The 23017-nt window shown below is 35.7% G+C and overlaps 1 protein-coding gene across 9 annotated transcripts in view; it reads right to left on the reverse strand.

Moving 5' to 3' along the window:
- Window positions 1-23017, reverse strand: part of LOC128209108 (uncharacterized) — a 60175-nt gene that overhangs the window by 18755 nt on the left and 18403 nt on the right. For 4 of the 9 annotated variants that reach the window (XM_052912975.1, XM_052912971.1, XM_052912972.1 and 1 more), the window contains 14 exons: window positions 22792-22815; window positions 20753-20836; window positions 20163-20285; window positions 19072-19113; window positions 18751-18810; window positions 17977-18018; window positions 11265-11349; window positions 7778-7872; window positions 7475-7588; window positions 2921-3005; window positions 1823-1971; window positions 840-1017; window positions 407-510; window positions 55-189 (listed from right to left, as the gene is read on the reverse strand). In XM_052912975.1, coding sequence (XP_052768935.1) covers window positions 55-189; window positions 407-510; window positions 840-1017; window positions 1823-1971; window positions 2921-3005; window positions 7475-7588; window positions 7778-7872; window positions 11265-11349; window positions 17977-18018; window positions 18751-18810; window positions 19072-19113; window positions 20163-20285; window positions 20753-20836; window positions 22792-22815 — 1320 coding nt within the window. The remainder of the gene's footprint in view (window positions 1-54; window positions 190-406; window positions 511-839; window positions 1018-1822; window positions 1972-2920; window positions 3006-7474; window positions 7589-7777; window positions 7873-11264; window positions 11350-17976; window positions 18019-18750; window positions 18811-19071; window positions 19114-20162; window positions 20286-20752; window positions 20837-22791; window positions 22816-23017) is intronic. The other 5 variants (XM_052912976.1, XM_052912974.1, XM_052912977.1 and 2 more) reach the window with 4 other exon arrangements.

The raw sequence follows: 23017 nt of genomic DNA on the forward strand, positions 1-23017 counted from the left end.
TTCTTACCAGCACTGTATACCAGTCAAATTAAATAGTAACCCTTCAATTTATACCTTCTTTGGAGCAGAGCCTTTACAAGCTAGCTCAACCAGACATTTCTGTGTTGGATGGGGCTTGGATTTGAGTACTTCCACAATGTCAATGCCGAACTTGGTCTTGTACGCTTTCCGAATCTCTGGCATGTCCAACTGAAAGACATGATGACATACTGAATTATAAAATACACATTATGAAGTAGCTCCTGAAAGGATCGTACTGTTTGGTATTGGTTTATGGTTATTTTCCCCAACCAAAAGTAGATTTTGTTACAGTTTTGTCATAACCTTGTAGAAGATCTCACATTTTCTTAACATCTTAGCAAATAGACTTGTGTAAATCATAAATCTAGCATTTACAAAGACTTACCTCAGATCTGGCAACAAGAATGTTGACCAAGACAGGGTCAGAGGGAATGCTGTGTTTCTGGAGCTTGTCTGCATGGAAAACATCCGGGGCAGCTACACAGTGTACTGCAAATACAACACCAATATATTTATTCTTCTGACAGAATTGTTCAACTACAAGATATTTTTGTAAGTGTAAGAGAGGTTGATGCTATAGTGTGGCATCAATCCCCAAGTTTGTGAACAAGGGTAGCATTGGTAAATGGAGCAATTTTTTTCAATCACTTTTTTTACTAATCAAAGCAAACTACAAGAAACAAGAGCACCCATGTTTGAATGCCAGAGCTAATCTGCTTTAAGTTGAACAAGGGGCATAACTCAACAAATATTAAAGCCACAATTTTGGGCCTTGCTTAATCAAGGAACCATGGTAATATCCCAGTGTGCATGCATACCTAGAGTACTCAGTAATCTGTAGTAGTTTTTATCACAGTCAAACTTCATGGCAGCAAGAATCTCTTCCCCAGCTATGTTCCGGTACTCGCGAAACATGGCGCCCAAGTGTTTATAATTTCGGGTCAGCAGGAGCTTCATGAAGATTCCATTCTCACTTTCAAATCTCTCATCACCATACTGAAACAGTCATCAAAGCATATATTTAATCAAAACAGTGATGCTGCACATACACAAATTGTTTTTTTGGATATTAACTAAAACTATGAACATCCAAGATAGAATGTTGAAACAGAAAGTCTATGTGTTTCAAACATACATGAATCTGCTGTGAAATTCACACCCAAAATAATGCAGTATTTTATGTCCAAATATAGTTTGCATAATATTTGAAAACAAGTTTGCATAATACTTATGGACAGACAACACCCAAAGATACACGGACAGACAAGGGCATATCTATATGTCCTCCCTCCCATAAGAGGGGGCATCAAATTTACTACATAATACTAATACCAAGCAATATCTTGACTGTAATACAATATTTTATCAACAAGCAAAAAACATTACACTGTATGATCAGAAAATTCAGAATAAATTATAAAGATTACAATTTTAACTTGTAAATTCAAATAAATAATTGTTCTTACCTTCTTGTTTGAATATATATATATATAATATCTCATTTTGACAAAGAATAAACAATTCAAGGAATCGAACCTACGATATGTGTGCTTTAAGTCTTATAGATTAAGTGGTGTCAAAGTTGTATGAGCAGTTTTATGCCAACAGTGGACTTCTTTGCAAATCAAATCACCAGTGTGAATGAAAACAATTTCTTAGAACTAAATTAAAGGCACTGAAGAAGATATTGTCAAACTAAAGGCTATATCAAAGCTTTCTGTAAAGGGACTTGATCACTTTACAAAATAGCCAACACTACCATCAATGATTTATAATTGTTGTGAAGCAGTCCCTGTCATACCTCGTGTAATTCCTGGGCATCTTTTCTGACCTCGTCCATATCAACGCTGGCAGACTGGTCTCGTGCACCTTTCTGTAGCGTCAACAAGAGTGTACGGGTGGGTGGCTCAGATCGGTCACTGATGTCCTCCTCCAGGCTTATAGAGAACTCTGAAAGGAGGAACATGGACTCAATGTGTTTCATGATATTAGGCGTTCTGGTCCCAAGATCCCTTGTGTAGCATTCTATTTATGTCAAAAAAGTCCCCCTTTAGTATCTGCTATATGCTATAAGCAAATGCCATAAATTCACTCTTATTTTTATTTGATTTTATTTTTGTAAATATATTGACCAGAATTGGTGGTATAAATGTCATTTTTTTTACCACAGGGCCAGAGTGGTTTAGTAGTAAAGGGGTCAACCTCTCACCCAAAAGTTGTGGGTTCGATCCCCACCAGGGTGACTTTCTCATGACCCCTCAAAATGGAAACCAGTACTGGTTTCTGCCCAGGAAGCAGACTCGAGAGTGATTCTATTAGACATAAGCTTAAGTCACAACTGAGCATATCCTAATATCTTAGTACTGGCGTTGTCATGTGAACACAGCAACTCAGCAACATACCTTTTCTGTAAGACTCCTTCAGGGCGTTAATACTGGCATTGTCATGGGAACACAGCAACTCAACAACATACCTTTTCTGTAAGACTCCTTGAGGGCGTTAATACTGGCGTTGTCACGTGAACACAGCAACTCAGCAACATACCTTTTCTGTAAGACTCCTTCAGGGCGTTAATACTGGCGTTGTCACGGGAACACAGCAACTCAACAACATACCTTTTCTGTAAGACTCCTTGAGGGCGTTAATACTGGCGTTGTCACGGGAACACATCAACTCAACAACATACCTTTTCTGTAAGACTCCTTGAGGGCGTTAATACTGGCGTTGTCACGGGAACACATCAACTCAACAACATACCTTTTCTGTAAGACTCCTTGAGGGTGTTAATACTGGGGTTGTCATGTGAACACATCAACTCAACAACATACCTTTTCTGTAAGACTCCTTGGGGGCGTTAATACTGGCGTTGTCACGGGAACACATCAACTCAACAACATACCTTTTCTGTAAGACTCCTTGAGGGCGTTAATACTGGCGTTGTCTCGGGAACACAGCAACTCAACAACATCAGCCATGTCTGTTGTCTGAAAGGTGGGAATGTTGAATTTTAGGAAAACTGCATGTGTGGAACACTATTAACAGAAGTACATAGTTGTCACAGCTGTATACAAAGAATGTATTGCCATATTAATGTACACAAGTTACAATTTTTTGTCCCACAAATTCTCTTCTATTTGTAATTAAAAAGCTAAAGCCTTTCAATTTGACACAATCATTAGTAATATATTTCAATAAATAATAATTTAAGATAATAAAACATACAATAACTAAAGACTTATTTTACCTTAAAAAGTTATTCCGTTTAATATTCCTATAGAGAGGGTCTACAGACTTCAGAGTATTAATTCTAGTAACAGTGACTATCTGAGTTCATTCTCAGCATACGTACATGACTTTTTTAAATTTGGTACTGACAAGAACAGAAAAAGTGGGAAATGAACACTTTCTAACAGTGACAGACCCCAGGTGGTCATTAAAAAAATGTTGTGGAAACTTCAGTATAAATGTATCAAATGCCAGAACATTTATAGATAAATTTTATTTTCCTAAACTCCATGCTCATTTTCAATGTTGACTAAAATTAATAAAGTTCAATTCACATAATTATGTAGCAAAATAATGTGACTCTGGCATAATTTCAATTTACGACTGAAGATCTTTATTTATTATTTAATGGTAATCCCAGGCTTGAAGTGGCAGGACCTTTTTATTTAATTTTTGCAATTTATATAAGAAATATTACAGACAACTGAGGGCCGTATGACATTATAAGGACCGGCCAGTCAGCCAACGAAGGTGTATAAGGACCGAGGCGTAAGCCCAGGTCAATTCACCTTCGGAGGCTGACTGGGTTTTTGATTAAAATACACTGATATATGGACCGATCGACTTAATATGTACATATAAAAGGCACATTTATGTAAGGTATATATAAAGCTTATTTGCTATCAGATTTCTTAACCCCCAGGGATTACATAACACCATAAAAATGATGTACCCCGGATAAATTGGTATGTGATGCTGTCTGTAAAGATGAATCCTGTCAAGTAACTCAAATTGCAATCAACAAAAAATAATATTAAACTGTCCAGATCAGATCACAAAACATACATATAACAATGTGTTTTATTAAAATAAAGAACCTTTGCAAAAACAGTGATAAAATCTGCTTATTAGACAAAACTCAGAAAATGAAAACATCACATATACTAGTATGTATTTTTTTGTATCTGTTTAATATTTTAAGCAATCAATTTATCAATCACACCAAAGCTGAGTACATATTGCAAAATAAAATCTAGGCATGATATAGTCATGAACATACATCCTTCAAACTATTTAAACCACCTTCTTATTAACATTTCAACATAGTTTGTTAAGGATTATTAAAGATAATAGTTTAAAAATGCTTATATAGGGACCAGAAATGAAAGTGTGATGCCACCGACGAGGATGCTGGACATGAAAGTGTGATGCCACAGACGAGAGGGCTGGACATAAAAGTGTGATGCCACAGACGAGGATGCTGGACATGAAAGTGTGATGCCACAGACAAGGATGCTGGACATGAAAGTGTGATGCCACAGACGAGGATGCTGGACATGAAAGTGTGATGCCACAGACGAGGATGCTGGACATGAGAGTGTGATGCCACAGACGAGGATGCTGGACATGAAAGTGTGATGCCACAGACAAGGATGCTGGACATGAAAGTGTGATGCCTCACATAAGGATACTGGACATGAAAGTGTGTTGCCACAGACGAGGATGCTGGACATGAAAGTGTGATGCCACAGACGAGGATGCTGGACATGAAAGTGTGATGCCTCACATAAGGATACTGGACATGGAAGTGTGATGCCACAGACGAGGATGCTGGACATGAAAGTGTGATGCCACAGACAAGGATGCTGGACATGAAAGTGTGATGCCACAGACGAGGATGCTGGACATGAAAGTGTGATGCCTCACATAAGGATACTGGACATGGAAGTGTGATGCCACAGACGAGGATGCTGGACATGAAAGCGTGATGCCACAGACGAGGATGCTGGACATGAAAGTATGATGCGACGAGGACGCTGGACATGAAAGTGTGATGCGACAGACGAGGATGCTGGACATGAAAGTGTGATGCCACAGACGAGGACGCTGGACATGAAAGTGTGATGCCACAGACGAGGTCGCTGGACATGAAAGTGTGATGCCACAGACGAGGACCCTAGACATGAAAGTGTGATGCCACAGACGAGGATGCTGGACATGAAAGAGTGATGCCACAGACGAGGATGCTGGACATGAAAGTCTGATGCCACAGACGAGGACGCTGGACATGAAAGTGTGATGCGATGAGGACGCTGGACATGAAAGTGTGATGCGACAGACGAGGATGCTGGACATGAAAAAGTGATGCGACAGACGAGGATGCTGGACATGAAAGTGTGATGCCACAGACGAGGATGCTGGACATGAAAGTTTGATGCCACAGACGAGGTCGCTGGACATGAAAGTGTGATGCCACAGACGAGGACCATGGACATGAAAGTGTGATGCCACAGACGAGGACCCTGGACATGAAAGTGTGATGCCACAGATGAGGACCCTGGACATGAAAGTGTGATGCCACAGATGAGGACCCTGGACATGAAAGTGTGATGCCACAGACGAGGTCGCTGGACATGAAAGTGTGATGCCACAGACGAGGACCCTGGACATGAAAGTGTGATGCCACAGACGAGGACCCTGGACATGAAAGTGTGATGCCACAGATGAGGACCCTGGACATGAAAGTGTGATGCCACAGACGAGGTCGCTGGACATGAAAGTGTGATGCGACAGACGAGGACCCTGGACATGAAAGTGTGATGCCACAGACGAGGACGCTGGACATGAAAGTCTGATGCGACAGACGAGGACGCTGGACATAAAAGTATGAAGCGACAGACGAGGATGCTGGACATGAAAGTGTGATGCCACAGACGAGGACACTGGACATGAAAGTGTGATGTCGCAGACAAGGACACTGGACATGAAAGTGTGATGCCACACATGAGGACAGTGGACATGAAAGTGTGATGCCACACATGAGAACAGTGGACATTAAAGTGTGATGCCGCACATTAGGACCCTGGACATGAAAGTGTGATGCCGCACATGAGGACCCTGGACATGAAAGTGTGATGCCGCACATGAGGATACTGGACATGAAAGTGTGATGCCGCACATGAGGATACTGGACATGAAAGTGTGATGCCGCACATGAGGACAGTGGACATAAAAGTGTGATGCCACACATGAGGACCCTGGACATGAAAGAGTAATGCAGCACATGAGGACCATGGACATAAAAGAGTGATGCCTCACATGAGGACACTGGACATGAAAGTGTGATGCCGCAGATGAGGATGCTGGACACGAAAATGTGATGCCACACATGAGGACACAGGACATGAAAGTGTGATTCTGCACATGAGGACGCGGGACATGAAAGTGTGATGCTGCCCATGAGGAAACTGGACAAGAAAGTGTGATGCCACAGACGAGGACACTGGAAATGAAATTGTAATGTCGCACATGAGGACAATGGACATGAAAGAGTGATGTGGCAGACAAGGACATTGGATGACATGAAAGTGTGATGTCGCAGACAAGCACATTGGACAACATGGTCCCTATTTATCTGCCTTGCTATGCAGGCAACTAAAACAAAAAGCCATTATTCAAAGACAAGTAGCAAAAAGTTCTCAAAGACTTTGTTAATAATTGGTTTTAAAGAAAAGGTGCTTTTCCCTTAGACCATGTTAAAACATAGAAATTCTCAGCCTCTATTTGCAAATGTTTAATTTTTACCTGTTTCGCACTCTGCAATTAAAGATCTATTAAACAACTTTTGTTTGACAATATTGTTATACTAAAATCTGCCTGTTGTAGCGTATCATTGAAAGATATAAAATCATGTTACTTCATCTTCCAGTCACACTGGCAACCATAATTCAGCAAAACTTTTTTTGATATGAAAATTTACAAATTGCTCTGTGCATGTCATTGCTAGCACTTACACCAAGCTGTATGAAAATATATCTTTTGATTTGGGTGTCCCGTATTTAACTCATCGGCTTCTCGTCTAGGTGACCGGGTTTGATTCCCAGTCTGTTGAGTGTGAGTTTGGATAGTGGTCACCAGCCCAGACAAGTGAGGTTTTTTGGTACTCCAGTATCCATCACTACACAAGACCACACTCTCTAACAATATCATGCCAACAAGAGTGATTGAATATAAGTCATCATAACTGTCTTCAAAATCATTGTAAAATATATAATTTTTGAACTACATCTTTTGATCTTAATGTAATAATGCCCAACATTTAAAGTTTGCTAACAATGACAGATGCCATGCACCGTGAGCTAAAGATACACATATCAACTGTCAAGTACATTATTATAAGGGATACAATACCAAGATGATCATTATCCCAGTATTTGTGAATACTTACACTGAGCGCGTCAAATACTGCATACGAGTCTGCCACCCCCTTCTCCTGCAGCAAGGCGTCAATGAGGTATTCCCATGGTTGACCTAGGCCGTTCTTCAATTCCGTTATCAAGTCCTGTAAATACATAGAGCCATGTTATCTTACAATACAGAGTTATTTCCCTTTCCATACAAAAATCATATCAACAATTTTTTGTTGTATATTTAATTTGTCCATGTGGACGAGGTCCTTTTTTTAAATAATGCATCATAGAAAAATTACTGATTCAATTATTTTTACTGTTAAACAAGTGTAACAACTAACCAAATCATATTTCTCCCTGAACTTGGCTTTGGTTGTCATCCGCTGTTTGTGCGACTTTTTTACCAATGTCTTGATGAAGATATCCTCCGGACGACCTGCAAAACAAAAATGGTCAACCTTCAATTTATAGAGGATAATAATTGTTTGACTCAGTGTATGATTTAAAAAATTAATATACTTTTTAGAATTTTATGGCGATTTTAGAATAAAAACAATTTTTCTCTTTATTGAATGCCTAAAAATGGACTGTTAAAAGACATTTACTTAAGTTTTTCTTATAAAAAAATGTGTTTGTGGGTACTGATGTTTGAATTGGATAGCAGAACAGGCTAACATTAAATAAATAAACAGTGAAAAATATAAAATTATAAAACAGTGAACTATTATTTTATTTCACTGAAAACCCCATATATATTACCACAAAAACACATCATATATGATATCATTACATTTTTAATTAATTAAATATTTACATTCCCTAAATACTCCATAATAGAGTCACTAGTGAACATCGCGTTCATATTTTATTGAACTGAAAGGGTTTATGATGTCATTGTTATGAAGTCATTGTTATGTCACTGTTCGTACTCTGATTGGACTGTAGCTCGACGTCATTCAACCAATGGTTTCATGACATAACACTTATCAGCTATTGTTTTATACACGCATATATTGTCAATAACAATTCTCTAACATCTATTAAATAAATCAGTTACAAACATAAATTAGTCATGTTCAAACATGACATCTGTAATTATTTAAATATGGTAATACTCCTTTGGAAATTTTGGAACCTATGTGTTCATACATTTAGTACAAAACCCAAGAAAATATCTGAACAACCTTATACGTGAACAGACTAATAAATTAATTCAAAAATACCTTTGTTTCATAACACCATTTATGTATGGCATTTTAAATAAAATGCCTGTTTATTATTCAACCTGCGTTTATTTTCCTTCACTCAATATTAGTTTGACTATGCCCTGTACGTAATTATGTTACCTTGACCTTGAACTATTAAACATAAAAACTTGTAAGAAGAAGTACTTTATTCATAAAGGATATGAAATACAACTCTCGTTTAATGATACTTAACAGAAGAATAATAGACCAATATGTGGGTTTATAGCCTATTATGCCTCCAATTAAGTTGTTGAAACTTCTTTAAATACAGCAGCAATATTTACCAAACAATTGCTAGTGAAACCCCAATATGAATCTCATTGAGAGGTCAAATGATCACTACCAATGTTTATTACCAGCCTTACAACAGAATGATCAATGGTATTTTGATTAACAAATCCGGAGTGGATTGATGGGTTGAATATCAAGTGTCTCTGTCAATCAATAGAAAATCAGGGCTTGATGTATTTTCCAATAGCAACACTTCTAAAACAAATCAACGCTATTACGCTGGGTGCTTCAACTCCAACAGCATACTATAAGGACCAATACCATTCAATAGTACAAATAACATTACACTTGTTGCTTTAACTTAGCAGCATAGTAAGAGGACCAATACCTTTCGATTGTTCAAACAGGCTGTATTAAATCACAATTATTACAGTAAATATGATAGTAAATATGTGCCAAGATAGCAATGCTTTTATATTTATTCCGCACTTGAATTTCTGAATGATAAAATTGTTGTTCATTTTGCATGAACCAGTCGACTTTTCGTGACCTCTGTAGACAGAGTTTCGCAAGAAAGACCTGGGTCATGCATATATAAAAAATTAAAAAAATCTCAATAATTAACATGAAAACTCTTAAACCCATATCATTTTTTTTTACAAAAAATAAGTTACTAAAAATTATTTTTCTTGCATTCACGCAGTATGAATTCTCATTCAGCTGCTATTTTAAAAACTTTGAAAGAATGGATTCGCAAAATCGAGTGTTCATACTGCATAGATAGACTAAGCTGACCATGTATTGTTTCTATAGTAAATATCAAACATTATTGTTTCATGATTAGTACTAAAATTGCATTTGCATTGTTATTATAGTTTGCTTTGTTACAAAAGTAAACAAACACAAGAGCTGTCACTGTAATGACTGAGTGCAAGACAGATCAATTTTAGGGATGCCTACATTCAGGAGAAGCTTACCGGTATACTCCATATATAAACTCATGGACAGACCATTGGACAAACTGATTTGAACATGACCTTCAGATGCATAAAAATATGAAACAACTGAGGTTTCAATCTATTCAGTATGCAGTCATAATGCAGTATTTTATAGTTCATTTCCATTTGAATGATTAGCAATATTGGCTGGATTTTAATTTCTATGCAAACCCAGACATCTATAATCCAAGAAATTGAATAAAACATTTCCTTTATGATCATTTAATGAACTTGCGTGAGAAAAACCCATCAAAACTTGATCAGAGTAGTGTCTGATGATTACCTGAATAAATAATTCAGAGTTTTACGATATCCTGCGCTTTTGTAACAGTGGAAACAGTCTGTTGTTCAATACAGTACCACATGTAAACAAATTACATCATCAGACAACATCATTCTTAGAGCTGCATATATTTTCTAAGGCCTTTCCCTATAATTTGGCTTTATCTGGTAAATATTTAACTGATATATTGTCCGGAATCTTCGCAAGAGAATAGGATTTTGATGCTTTCGTAGCAGCGAGAGCCGCCATTTTGAATTTATGCTTGGGGCGCGTAGTAACAATATCTAAGGGGGCGGAGCTTATCTTGGCATCTCGGATCGATGTATTAGTTAATAAGGAACAAGTCAAGATATGGTAATACAACTGGCAATAAACAATGGGCCAATTGTTCAGAACTTTGTTACAGTTAATAACATCATAAGCAACACTGTTGTTAACTTTCGGAGGTGAAATAGTTTATAATATATATATGAAAAAATCTTAGGAATGCTGCAGATCATAAGTGTAGCTGATAAACTTTCAGCGCAATATATATTTGAATTAATTAAATTAACAACAAAGATATAATCAATGTTGTTGACTTTGGCAGTGTCTGAACAATCAGCCAAAGGTCTGTTAACTTAACTATTTCATCAAAATTAGGTCAATATTTTGTCCCCTGGGCTTGTCCCTGAAGTTTACATTGTAATTGTATCGTTAAATTCAACACAACCCAAAAGTCATCATCATATGAAAAAGGAATCCATCTATATCAAACTTGTCAAGTTATATATGTACAAGTAGTACTGGTACATTCAAGGGTGAGAGTGGTCTAGTGGTATAGGTGTACAGAGCTCAACCAAGAGGTAGTGGGTTCGATTCCCACTCTGAGTGCTTTGTCTTTGCCTCTCAAAATGGCCTCTGAAAAGGGAACACCTGTTCTCGTTCCTACTCAGGAAACAATCTTTATAGTGAGTGTATAAGCACAATTAATCTAAAAGAAATTAGTATAAACTATAAACTGAGTAGTACCTTTACTTAGCTTATGCCCATATAGTTTGTAATGATTACATAAAAACAATTATCATACCCATCTGTTTAGCGATCTTGAAGAGTTGAGCAACATCAGACTTGTCATCCCCAATATCTTTGTGGGCTGCCGTCACCCCGTTATCCTAGACGAACAAGAGCGAGAAATGTTTAAGGGTTACTACTGCAGGTAGAACTATAAGTGTTTAAATGCGGTCACATACAAGTGTGTCTATAATCATGATAACCCAAGTGCTGGTATTCATAAATATATCTATAGTCATTCCATAACTTAAGTTATTTTCCAGAGTAAAGTATCTCACTGGTATCCAGTGCCCCAGCTAGGCCTTAATGGCAGGGTGGGGCAACCCCTGCCCTTTTTACTACACACTGCTTGGCAATTTTGCTTCCCAGAGTCCATTTTCAATGTGCAGAAATTTGGATAGTAGAGACTATTTTCATTACTTTAATAGCATTTAAAGATCTGGCACTAAAAGTTCAAATTTGTAAGAAATCTAGAAATTAAGATTTGCTTTATAAGTACATACCATTGATACGTTAAGCAAGAACTACATTATACAATCAAAAAAGAAAAGTCTCATCCTTTCTATGCATGATCATGTGCAATAGTCATTAATTGAGACATTTACCTGGTACACACAATCAAAACCCATTGGCTCGATATCACTTGGCTTGATTTCATTTTTGGCTCAAACTTTATGTAAAGGACCAATTCTTTTTACTCTATGTAAGCATTCCCGCTAGTTCGATATTAGAGGGGCTCAAAGTATTTTGGTTGGTACTTGGAATACTGAGCCAACAGGTTTCGACTGAATAGTTATATAATCAGATGTTTTAACAAGGATATCAGTATTAATTTTTACATTATTCAATGCTGTTTTATATTGACATTTAGCATCAATGATAACTTCCTAAAGACAAATTTTGACAATTTTTTTTTTTTTTTTTTTTTTATCATCTTACAATGCTATTTAATGAATTTAAGGCTCCATTTGGTTATGTTTATAAATCATAATATATATAAATCAATACATTCGAACCTAAGGCTGCTAAATGTACGTTGATTTTTTAAAAATGCAGTTCACAATTTAAAAATGGAATCACTTGCTAAAAGGTTTTAAAGACTTCTTAATGCACAAAACTAGTGGGTATATTTGCTTGTAAACTTTCAACTCAATAAAATGCACTGAAATAGAGAAAAATTATACACAATGCAAACATAAGACTCTGAACCTAAATAACTTCACAGTGCCTTCCTAATGCATTGTTTTCTACAAACAATAAACACCATATACTGGTTAACAATAGTTACAATACCACATCCATATTTGTTTAACGTTGACATTATGTTTGTTAAAGGAAGCAGTGAATGAGCCAGGAAGTAATTATTTGAAATTCTTTGAACTGTGTGTGCTTTCAAGAGGCAGCTGAGTGATTGGCATGAATTATTGCTTCTACCACTTAACAACATGGACAACCAATCACGTACAATGTCAGAACGATGTTTAAGTGTTTCATTTGCTTTGTCAGGTCAATTGACATTTAACAATGTTTCACCACAAGACTAAGCTGTGCTTCCCTACAATATATATCTTCACCACAATAACTGTGCTTCTCTACAATATATATCTTCACCACAATAGCTGTGCTTCTCTACAATATCTATCTTGCCTTTGTTGTCTTCTTATCTCCATTAGTTTTTGTAACTTTTGGTTTTTTCCTTTGACTTTCCTCTGTTTTCTCATCTTTTGTTGATCCTTTCTCTTGTGTTTCACCAATGTCCTTGACCTTCCGTTGTTTTTCCTTTAACTTTTCATCGCTTTTGTCTTCAGGATTAGCAATGTTGTTTGGCTTATTATCACCAACACTATTTGCTTCTCCATCTGCTTCTTTTATCAGATTCACCTCATCATTTTTATTCTCAGAGGTTGGTCTTTTGTTGTCAATGGAATGTTTGGAATTATCTTGACCAGCAATGTCTTTAGAATTTCCATCTTCATCTAAATCCTTCTCTTTACTGACATCTTCATTAGATTTACCTTCTTCATCTTCTTTGTCCAAGTTTGTTTTCTGTCTACTGTTTTCTTTGTACAGTTCATCATTGGCCTGCTCTGTTTCAGAATCATTTTTATTACTTATCTGCTTATGACTAGCTACTTTACTTTCATGGTGATTTTGATCATTTTCACCACTTTTATCATTCTTATTCGGAGCATTAGTTTCTGTTCCTGTACTTGCTGTTTCTGCTTTATTTTCTGTATCAGTCGGAGATTCTGATTTTATCTCTTGTGAACTATCAGTTTTAGTATCTTTGATCTCATCTGGGTTTTGATTAAAAGCACTTCCTCTTTCATTACTATTAGTTTCAGTCATATTCTCGGAGTCACCTTTTGCTGACTTCCCCAATTCACTATCATTTTCTTTTTTATAATTAGCTTCTTCTTGATCTACACTATTTCCATGCATATCCTTGTCTCTGACAGCCTCTGAATGCTTTTCTTTACCATTATCATCTACTTCTTCATTTTCCTCCTTTGCATGTTGTTTCTCTTGTTTTTGGGTAGGTGTTTCAGTTACTTCAGCACCTTCCGATTTCTGATCTTCAGCATCAGAATGTTCTTTATCTTTCTCCTCTGATATCAAAGTATTCACCCTTTCCAAGTCATTGTTTGCATAAGTCTGGCTATGGAAACTGGCCTGACTCTTTGACACAAGTTCATTTTGTTCCTTATCATGATTCTCCTCTGTCTTTTCACTTGCATGTTTCTTCTGCCCTACCTTAGCATCATCCCTTGTTTTTTTCGTTTTCTTAGATGCTTTTGACTTTTTATTTCTTTTGTATGGTTCGAGTGCATCAGACACAGCTTTGTTTTCTTCCTTTTCATTCTCATCTTTCTTTCCTTTAGATTCATCAGATTTTGGAGGAGCAGATTCAGAATTCTTACCATAATTTGACGACTGACCTACACTCCTCTGAATGAAGGCAAGAAGTAGGAGAAACTTGTAATTATTACTATGAGGAAACTTAAAAATATCGTGATTCTTTTCAATGAAAAAACATTTGATTCCTGCATTTAAATAGATCAGAAAATACATAAGAAATTCTGACAGCCTTTTATGGTCATATATTTGTAATAAATTACCGCAGGAAAAATGCTTTTATTTAAAGCATATAAGAAATGCCTAAATTTTCAAATGTTCTATAAAACTAAAATTTAAAAGGCTACAAAAATATACTACCCTCACAGTTACATGGTAATATCACTAATTCTATTTTCTATGATAAAACAATAGAACATAGTGTCCATTCAGTGCTCATACAATAGTATTCACTTTTACCTCGGTATCTAGCAAGTTGTATTTCTCAACCTCCCGGTAATACATGCTATAATCATGGGTGCCCAACTATCCACAAAATATAGAGAGAAACATAAATGGATTGTTTTTCTACCAACACTATTGAATTGCCATAGTTATATAACTATGGTGCTTGCCTACATGCACAGTTTGGGAATGGCTTGGCATGGATTTATATTCTTCTGGGAAAAGTATGGTCATTATAAATAATGTTTATTAAATACCGGTAGATGGTTTTTCTACTAACACTATTCTTTGAATTGCCACAGTAATATAACTAAGGTGCTTGCCTATGTGCACAGTTTGGGAATGGCTTAGCATGGATTTATTTCCTGGGAAAAGTATGGTCATTATAAATAATGTTTATACTGAAATAGTAGTTTCTCCTGCAGAAACACATCCTCGGTACCTGGTCTATTTATAATATATGACTCCATTGAATACCCTGGCTAAATCGACTGCATCATGCATGCAGAATCCTTGTACTGGGGGCATGAATAATTAATGAGATGAAATCTGAATGTTTGATTTGACAACTGAGACAATCCTCAGGTAATACGGAAAAACCCATTGTTATGGTTGAATATGAATAATTATGCATTACAATGTTTTGCTTGCTGTTTTTACGATTAAATATTCTGCAGAGAAATCAGAATAAAATAGATTGCATATTCTGCGGAGTAATCAGAATAAAATAGATTGGGTTCCAACGATAAGGTTACAGAGTGTCACTTAAAAAAACTAGACCTGTCACAGGAGTGACGGATACCCCCAAATGCCGCCTGGACACAGGAATGGCAAACCATTCCTTTGAAAAGAGGCCATAACTCCAAGGTTACTGCACACTGCATTGTTCAAATCCGTTTAGCCTTTCATGAGTACTCGTCTGGAAACCGTTTTTCTTTTTTTAGTAACAGTGACCTTGACCTTGGCCCCACCAGCCCCAATATCGAACTTGACCTGTATCTTCTGATGTTACACCTGTGTACCAAAATATTTTCAAATCTGTCAAGCCTTTCATGAGTTATCGTCTGGAAACCGTTTTTCTATTTTTAGTAACAATGACCTTGACCTTGACCCCACCAGCCCCAATATCGAACTTGACCTGTATCTTCTGATGTTACACCTGTGTACCAAATTTTTTTTTAAATCTGTCTAGCCTTTCATGAGTTATCGTCCGGAAACCATGAAAATCGACCGACCGACCGACCGACAGACAAGCTCACTAACTTGATCCGTATCTTCTGATGTTACACCTGTGTACCAAAAATTGTTCAAATCCGTCTAGCCTTTCATGAGTTATCGTCTGGAAACCGTTTTTCTTTTTTTAGTAACAGTGACCTTGACCTTGGCCCCACCAGCCCCAATATCAAACTTAACCTGTATCTTCTGATGTTACACCTGTGTACCAAAATTTTTTCAAATCTGTCAAGCCTTTCATGAGTTATCGTCCGGAAACCGTTTTTCTATTTTTAGTAACAGTGACCTTGACCTTGGCCCCACCAGCCCCAATATCGAACTTGACCTGTATCTTCTGATGTTACACCTGTGTACCAAAAATTGTTCAAATCCGTTTAGCCTTTCATGAGTTATCGTCCAGAAACCGTTTTTCTTTTTTTAGTAACAGTGACCTTGACCTTGGCCCCACCAGCCCCAATATCTATCTTGACCTGTATCTTCTGATGTTACACATGTGTACCAAAAATTTTTCAAATCTGTCAAGCCTTTCATGAGTTATCGTCCGGAAACCGTTATTCTATTTTTAGTAACAGTGACCTTGACCTTGGCCCCACCAGCCCCAATATCGAACTTGACCTGTATCTTCTGATGTTACACCTGTGTACCAAAAATTGTTCAAATCTGTTTAGCCTTTCATGAGTTATCGTCCAGAAACCGTTTTTCTTTTTTTAGTAACAGTGACCTTGACCTTGGCCCCACCAGCCCCAATATCTAACTTGACCTGTATCTTCTGTTGTTACACATGTGTACCAAAAAATTTTCAAATCTGTCAAGCCTTTCATGAGTTATCGTCCGGAAACCATTTTTCTATTTTTAGTAACAGTGACCTTGACCCCACCAGCCCCAATATCAAACTTGACCTGTATCTTCTGATGTTACACCTGTGTACCAAAAAATTTTCAAATCTGACTTCGTTTGTGGGGGTATAAAAAGATTAAGATGAACTACATCACATAATTAAGAAAAATAACACACCACTGAGGGTCATATGACATTATAAGGATTGGCCAGTCAGCCCCCCGAAGGTGTATATGGACCAAGGCGTTAGCCGAGGTCCATTCACCTTCGGGGGGCTGACTTGGTTGTGAAAATTGCAAGCTACACTTACCAATTGTAGGATGTCAACGGTCCATATTACATTTTTGCGAGGTCTGGACCGGCCAAAAATATAATATGGACTGCTGACGTCATTAAACTGGATTTTCATCAAAATACAGTGATATAGGGATCGATCGAGTTTATATATACAAAGAAGAGACACATTTGTAAGGTATAATATTGTCTATTATTTTTTAATATTTATTAACATTATGCTATAACTGTGCTATAATTTATCGAAAATGTTTCCTGAAGTAAAACTGACCATTCTGCAACATATTTTTTAACTAAGAGACTTTAAATACGCAGAAATTAAGAATTAACTTCAAAAGGAAAAAAAAAATTATAAAGAAAATACTTTGTTCCAATTTAATTCCTTCCAGACTGTCAAATCAATATAAAGTGACCTACATATTAAATATATAATCCACAAGGAGTTTACGTGGCTGAATAATATTTTGTTTATTAAGAACAAGTGTTGCATTTTTGTAAGGTATCGTTTGAAGTCTAGACACAAACTCAGAAAAAGTACTGTGTTCTGTTCTAAATTGTTGAAAGCAATAAGCTATCGAAAAATGGTGCAAAAAATAAATGTCTCTACTGTTTGTATAATCATAAGACTATATGTAAATCATAATACCTTCACTTTCAACCATTTGAAAGATGCTAATTTCAATGGCATGAATTCATTTTTTTGTTTGCATTTAAAACCACATTTTACTCAATTGTTAACTAGCTCCCTGCACATAACAACACTTCTATAAACCTTGCCCCAAAGCACGCAAGCCATTGAGCCTATGTTTAGAACTTTGTTAAAGTTAACAACTTTATTGACGACATCATTGTTAACTTTTACATATGAACATTTTCATGATGAGTTCCTGATCTATTGCTCTTCATAACTTTCAGAGCAATAAAGATCTGAATGTTAACAAATTTGACATTAACCATTTTAACAAAGTTCTGAACACATGGCCCAGAATTAACTAACTCTCTTACTTTTCAACACACACTTTTGTTAAACCATCTCATCGTTTTTGATGATACAAACTTCTCACCTTTGTAATACCAGGAAGTTTATCGCCTTTGGCAGATTTCTCCTAAATACCAAAAACTATCTTTTAAAAACACTCATTTTGAAACTATCCTAATAAGTAGGACCACTGCAAACACCAACGCTCATCTGTTGATGTTTTTGCAGTCAAACAAGGGACATAACTGAACAATTATTATAGCCAGAGTTATGGGCCTTAAAAACACTTCGATTTCCTTTAGAAACTGAAAATAAACACTGGGTAATTATCAAATACAGAGTAATATGCCTTCATATATATTTAAAAGGTCTGAATATTAGTTTAACAATATATTTATCATGTTAGTATTTTCCCTCTTTTTAATGGCAAAAGACCCTATTTTTATCCTACCAATGAGCCCTGCTTGACCATTCCCTTAAAATGGAAACATACACTGTTATAATTACTGTAACAATCTTACAAACATTTTGTGTTAGATTGAAATGATAAAAGAAAACCCTGATGAGCTAATCTCAGGGTGTTAAAAATATAGGCATATAGATTTATTACAATACTATGTTTTTATAATTACAAAACTATGTTTTTATAATCACTGAATGTTAAAATACAAATTATACAAAAACTAGTATTATTTCAAACAAACCACACCCACAATTGTCATAACTCTGAACATTTTTTATTATTATTATTTTTATTTTTATTATTATTACACAAAATAAATATGGAATAAGAAATCCAGCATAAGCCTGTTATTTATCTTTTATAATTTTCAGCATTGACAGCTCATCCATACTTCACCTTTTTCGTGTAAGGAATGTTTTCTTTTTGGGCTGATTTAACTGCCTTAGCTGATTTTTCCTAGATGTTAAAAATAACTTGAGGATTATTAATAAATTACTTTCTATATCATTAAATCTCTGACTTCCAGGTATTAGAATCGCCATTTTAACAAATCTTATTTTATTCAAAATCATCAGAGACTATTAAAATTTAAGTCTTAAAGAAGTTTTAGAATGCAAAATGGCCGATATACCATACTTTTTAAAGGCATACTAAAACACAGAATTTAATCAATTTCAGCCTAGTTAGGTACAAAACAATAAGCAGCAATCTTCTCACCTTTCTAATGCTAGGGACTTTTTCTATTTTTGCTGATTTTTCCTATTACATAAATCAAACATGGTTCTTTTATGAATATTAGGGCTTTTCAGTTGTATGCGACAAATGTCAGTAAAAGTAAGGAAGCCTAATAATTTAACAGAGATCTCACCTTTCTGTAAGTAGAAGTTTGAAGTTTTTGTGCTTTTTCAGATTTTTGGCTTTAATATTCAAATGCAATTAAATGTGACCAAAAGACACAAATCATTGATTTGGGCATTAACGAGAAGGCAATAACAGTTTTTAAAAAATGTTTGCACTTCATAGTGTTTATTCTTTTAATGTATTTGTTCAAAATCAGAAAACCCTTATTGGTATCTATCTGTCTATAACTACTCTATATAATATTATACAGAGTCACCTGCTGTTCCTCTCTGAGCAGAATTAAACTGTTCCACTTGGTAGACGGACATTAGCCCCTTTTCTCAAATTTCTCAAATTATGGACATTAGCCCCTTATATCTCGAATTTGCATAGGTGGACAATAGCCCATTTCATTATTTTGCGCATGCAAAAGCCCCTTCAACATAGGACATTTAATAAAAGGCCCCTTTACTCTAGGAGATCTAAGGTCTCATGCAATTGTTGGAGAGCTCCAATATTCATTTTTTTTATATTAATTATTATCTTAAAGGCTAATGACTTGTCCTATAATGGGGCTTATGTCCTATATGGGCTAATGTCCTATAGGCTAATTTTCTAGGGACTAATGTCCTAGGGGCTTATGTCCTAGGAACTAATGTCCTATGGGCTAATGTCCTAGGGGCTAATGTCCTATCGGCTAATGTCCTAGGGGCTAGTGTCTTTAGGGCTAATTCTCTAGGAGCTAATAAATGTCCTAGGGACTTATAATATCTAAAGGGCTAATGTCCTAGGGGCCAATGTCCTATGGGATAGTGTCCTATGGGCTAATATGTCCTAAGGGCTAGTGTCCTATGGGCTAATGTCCTAGGGGCTAATGTACTTCATTCATTTAGTCAGGCATTATTCCTATTCCATTGTTTTTGCCACTGAAGTTTGCCTGCAAAAAAATGGTTAATGTTAATACATACCGCTCTGTTGTTGATTTTTGGTAGTTTCGTTCCTCCGCCCCGGACTGGTGACCGTTCAGGCTTGGATGTCGGATAGCTTGTCTCACTCTTCGTTGGCCTTATGGCAGCCTTCCTGGCCTTCTTCTGCAACATCCATTATGTAATATGGCAATTTTTATTCTCCCATCCATGACTTTTACGCAGAATTATGGTTAGTTCATTTTATTCTTGGTTGCCTGGTTGCACCTTTTGGTGTCAAATTGTCAGGATCTGTTTGAGTATGAGAGATTCATGCCCAAAGCAGGGTAATGGGCTAAATTAAGATGGCCTTCTGCAATTATTTCCATAGTCATTTATATTCATTTCAAGGTACTTCTACTGTTTTTTTTAACAACTGCATAATAATATAAAGTGAAAATTCCCTGAATCGTGACTTCAACAAAGATTATTCTTGAACACTTGAACCCATAAATTTTTAATTTGACAAAACAACAAGAGCACTGCCTGTTTCTTTTAGTTGAATAAGGGGCCATTACTATATATATATATATATATATATATATATATTCTATACTTGATAGAATTAAATAGCTACCATTTCCTTGCCTTACCAGTTTGGGCAGTTTCTTATCATCTGAAGTGTCCACACTGTTGTTGTCTTCTTCATACGTCTCATTGAGTGTGTCCACACTTCTCTGAAAACACAAAGAGAGGACATTGTATAACTATGACTCGTCTAACTTGTTTAACATAGTAATCATTTACTCATTGTAAACTGTTTTTCATACAACTATTTGCAATTAAACTTTGAACAAGCTTTTGTCAATCAGCTAATAAAAGCACGATCATAAGGCCTTTTTGCAAGAAGTGACTGTGAGTCAAATTGTACCTCCTAAAAAATGATTTACAAACAGTTAGTTTTCAGAACTTTAAAAAGCATAATTTAAGGCTTCCATTCATTTTGCAAGCTGATGAGAAACCAATTGAGACTGTACATATATGGATGCTGTGTGGGTGTATCAGCCCGCCTTAGTAGTAAATTTAACATTGATACCTAAAAGAATACACCCAATCGCTGTCATTGGCAGTTGGCTTTCTTTGATTTGGGAAGTCCTTTGACAGACTTTCTATTGCTATTCATTTTGGTTCATCAAAAGTGATTCAATGCTAAAAAACCTTGAAATGCTAAGTTCATTTGCAAACAGTAGTATTATAAGCAAATATGTTCTGGACATGGAAACTGAACTACAAAAACTGCATGACTTGTTTCTCATATACTTAAAGTGAAGAAAGTATCCAGAATTGTTTTTTCTTTTTTTTCTCTTTCTTACCAACAATGATTGTTGCATTTTCATATAGACCCCACGGCATCTCATTTCATTGAATAAATATAACATCATTAGCATAATAAACATGGATCGGAAACTTCTGTCTTTTGTCCTTACAGAATATTTTGAATGCTGTGAGCTGAGCAGCAATTCATCTAAGATCATATCAGCAATAATTTTTGAACTGTCAGAAATATTGGATACTTGCAGAGGGCATTCTTCAAAAAAGGTTGTCGGTCAATTATTTCTTCTTATTGTTTCAATTGGATATTTATTTTGTAGTTTCCAATCAATGGTTTAATTATGTCTGTGATGACATGCATGCTTTTCTTCATTTCACAGTGAGTGATAGAATCTTTTTTTAGCATAACATGAAAGGATTAAGTACTTTTCAGCCTCTTCAGTTAAACCAATATAAAATAATTGCTAGATTTTCATCCATTTTTTCAAATGGGGGCATGGGTGACATTTTAGTTTTTAGTTTTCTTAGAGGACTGTTTCACGGTTGAAGTATGTGTTCATGCTCTTTCTTATAGCATAAGGGGCCACATACATGTGTTTCTAGTCAAACCACAAACATGATTTAAACAATTCTCTTTTTTTAAATGTGAATGTTCTTCAAAAATATGGAGACCGTAGGTACGTTATGAATAAATGGCATTTCGAGACAGAACCAGACCGATACGCAAAATACAGACCATAGTTCAAATTTTTTATTTGAGTCAACAAAATTTAAGGGGTAGCAAAAAAAAGCGAGCAGGGGGGGATGAAAATATAGATATTAATGTATAGTCGCCTTATATAATAGCTGTTAAAAAAGGAAATTAAAGAACTGTTAATTGATTAATCTGAATTTGTACAGATGCTGAAGAAGAAGAAAGAATTATAAGTTTCAAACACATGTATGCATATATAGTAACTTTATACTGTAAGCTCTTTGAAGTTAGCCTATATTGGGCCAATTGTTCAGGACTTGAAACCGTTGTTAACTTTTAAAAATGAAATACTTAATGACGAGCAAATATTTTTAAATAAAACATTAGTTCAGCTGAAATAGTTGACTAAATTCTTGTTAGAAATACTGCAGATCATATTTTTAGTGCATCCATTAAACTTCCAGAACAGTAAAGTTTTAAAAGGTGATGACATTATCAGCATTGTTAACTTTAACATAAGTTTTTAATTTTTTTATAGCATATAATATTATGTGCGATTTCATGTAATCAGCATTAATTTATATAACACAAAAGAGTATATGTATTATGTCATTTAAACTGAAAGCCACACTTAATTGCACATCAAAATAATATTCTCATATTTACCGATTTTCTCCCAGTTAATTGAAACTATGGCAACAAAAAGAAAAAAGTATTCTTTCTAAATTGAGAAATGAAAATATTCAAGAACAGACCAAGAGCAATTCAAGCAGAGAGAGGAGAAAAGAATAAAATAAATTTTGAAAGATGGTCATTCAAATATAGGATGTACCTCTGTAATCAGTTAAACTAATATGTTGTGTGTGATCTTTATATTTCTTTTTCTGGCTTT

The sequence above is a fragment of the Mya arenaria genome, chromosome 11, assembly GCF_026914265.1.
Source record: "Mya arenaria isolate MELC-2E11 chromosome 11, ASM2691426v1".
NCBI classification, from domain to species: Eukaryota; Metazoa; Mollusca; class Bivalvia; order Myida; family Myidae; genus Mya; species Mya arenaria.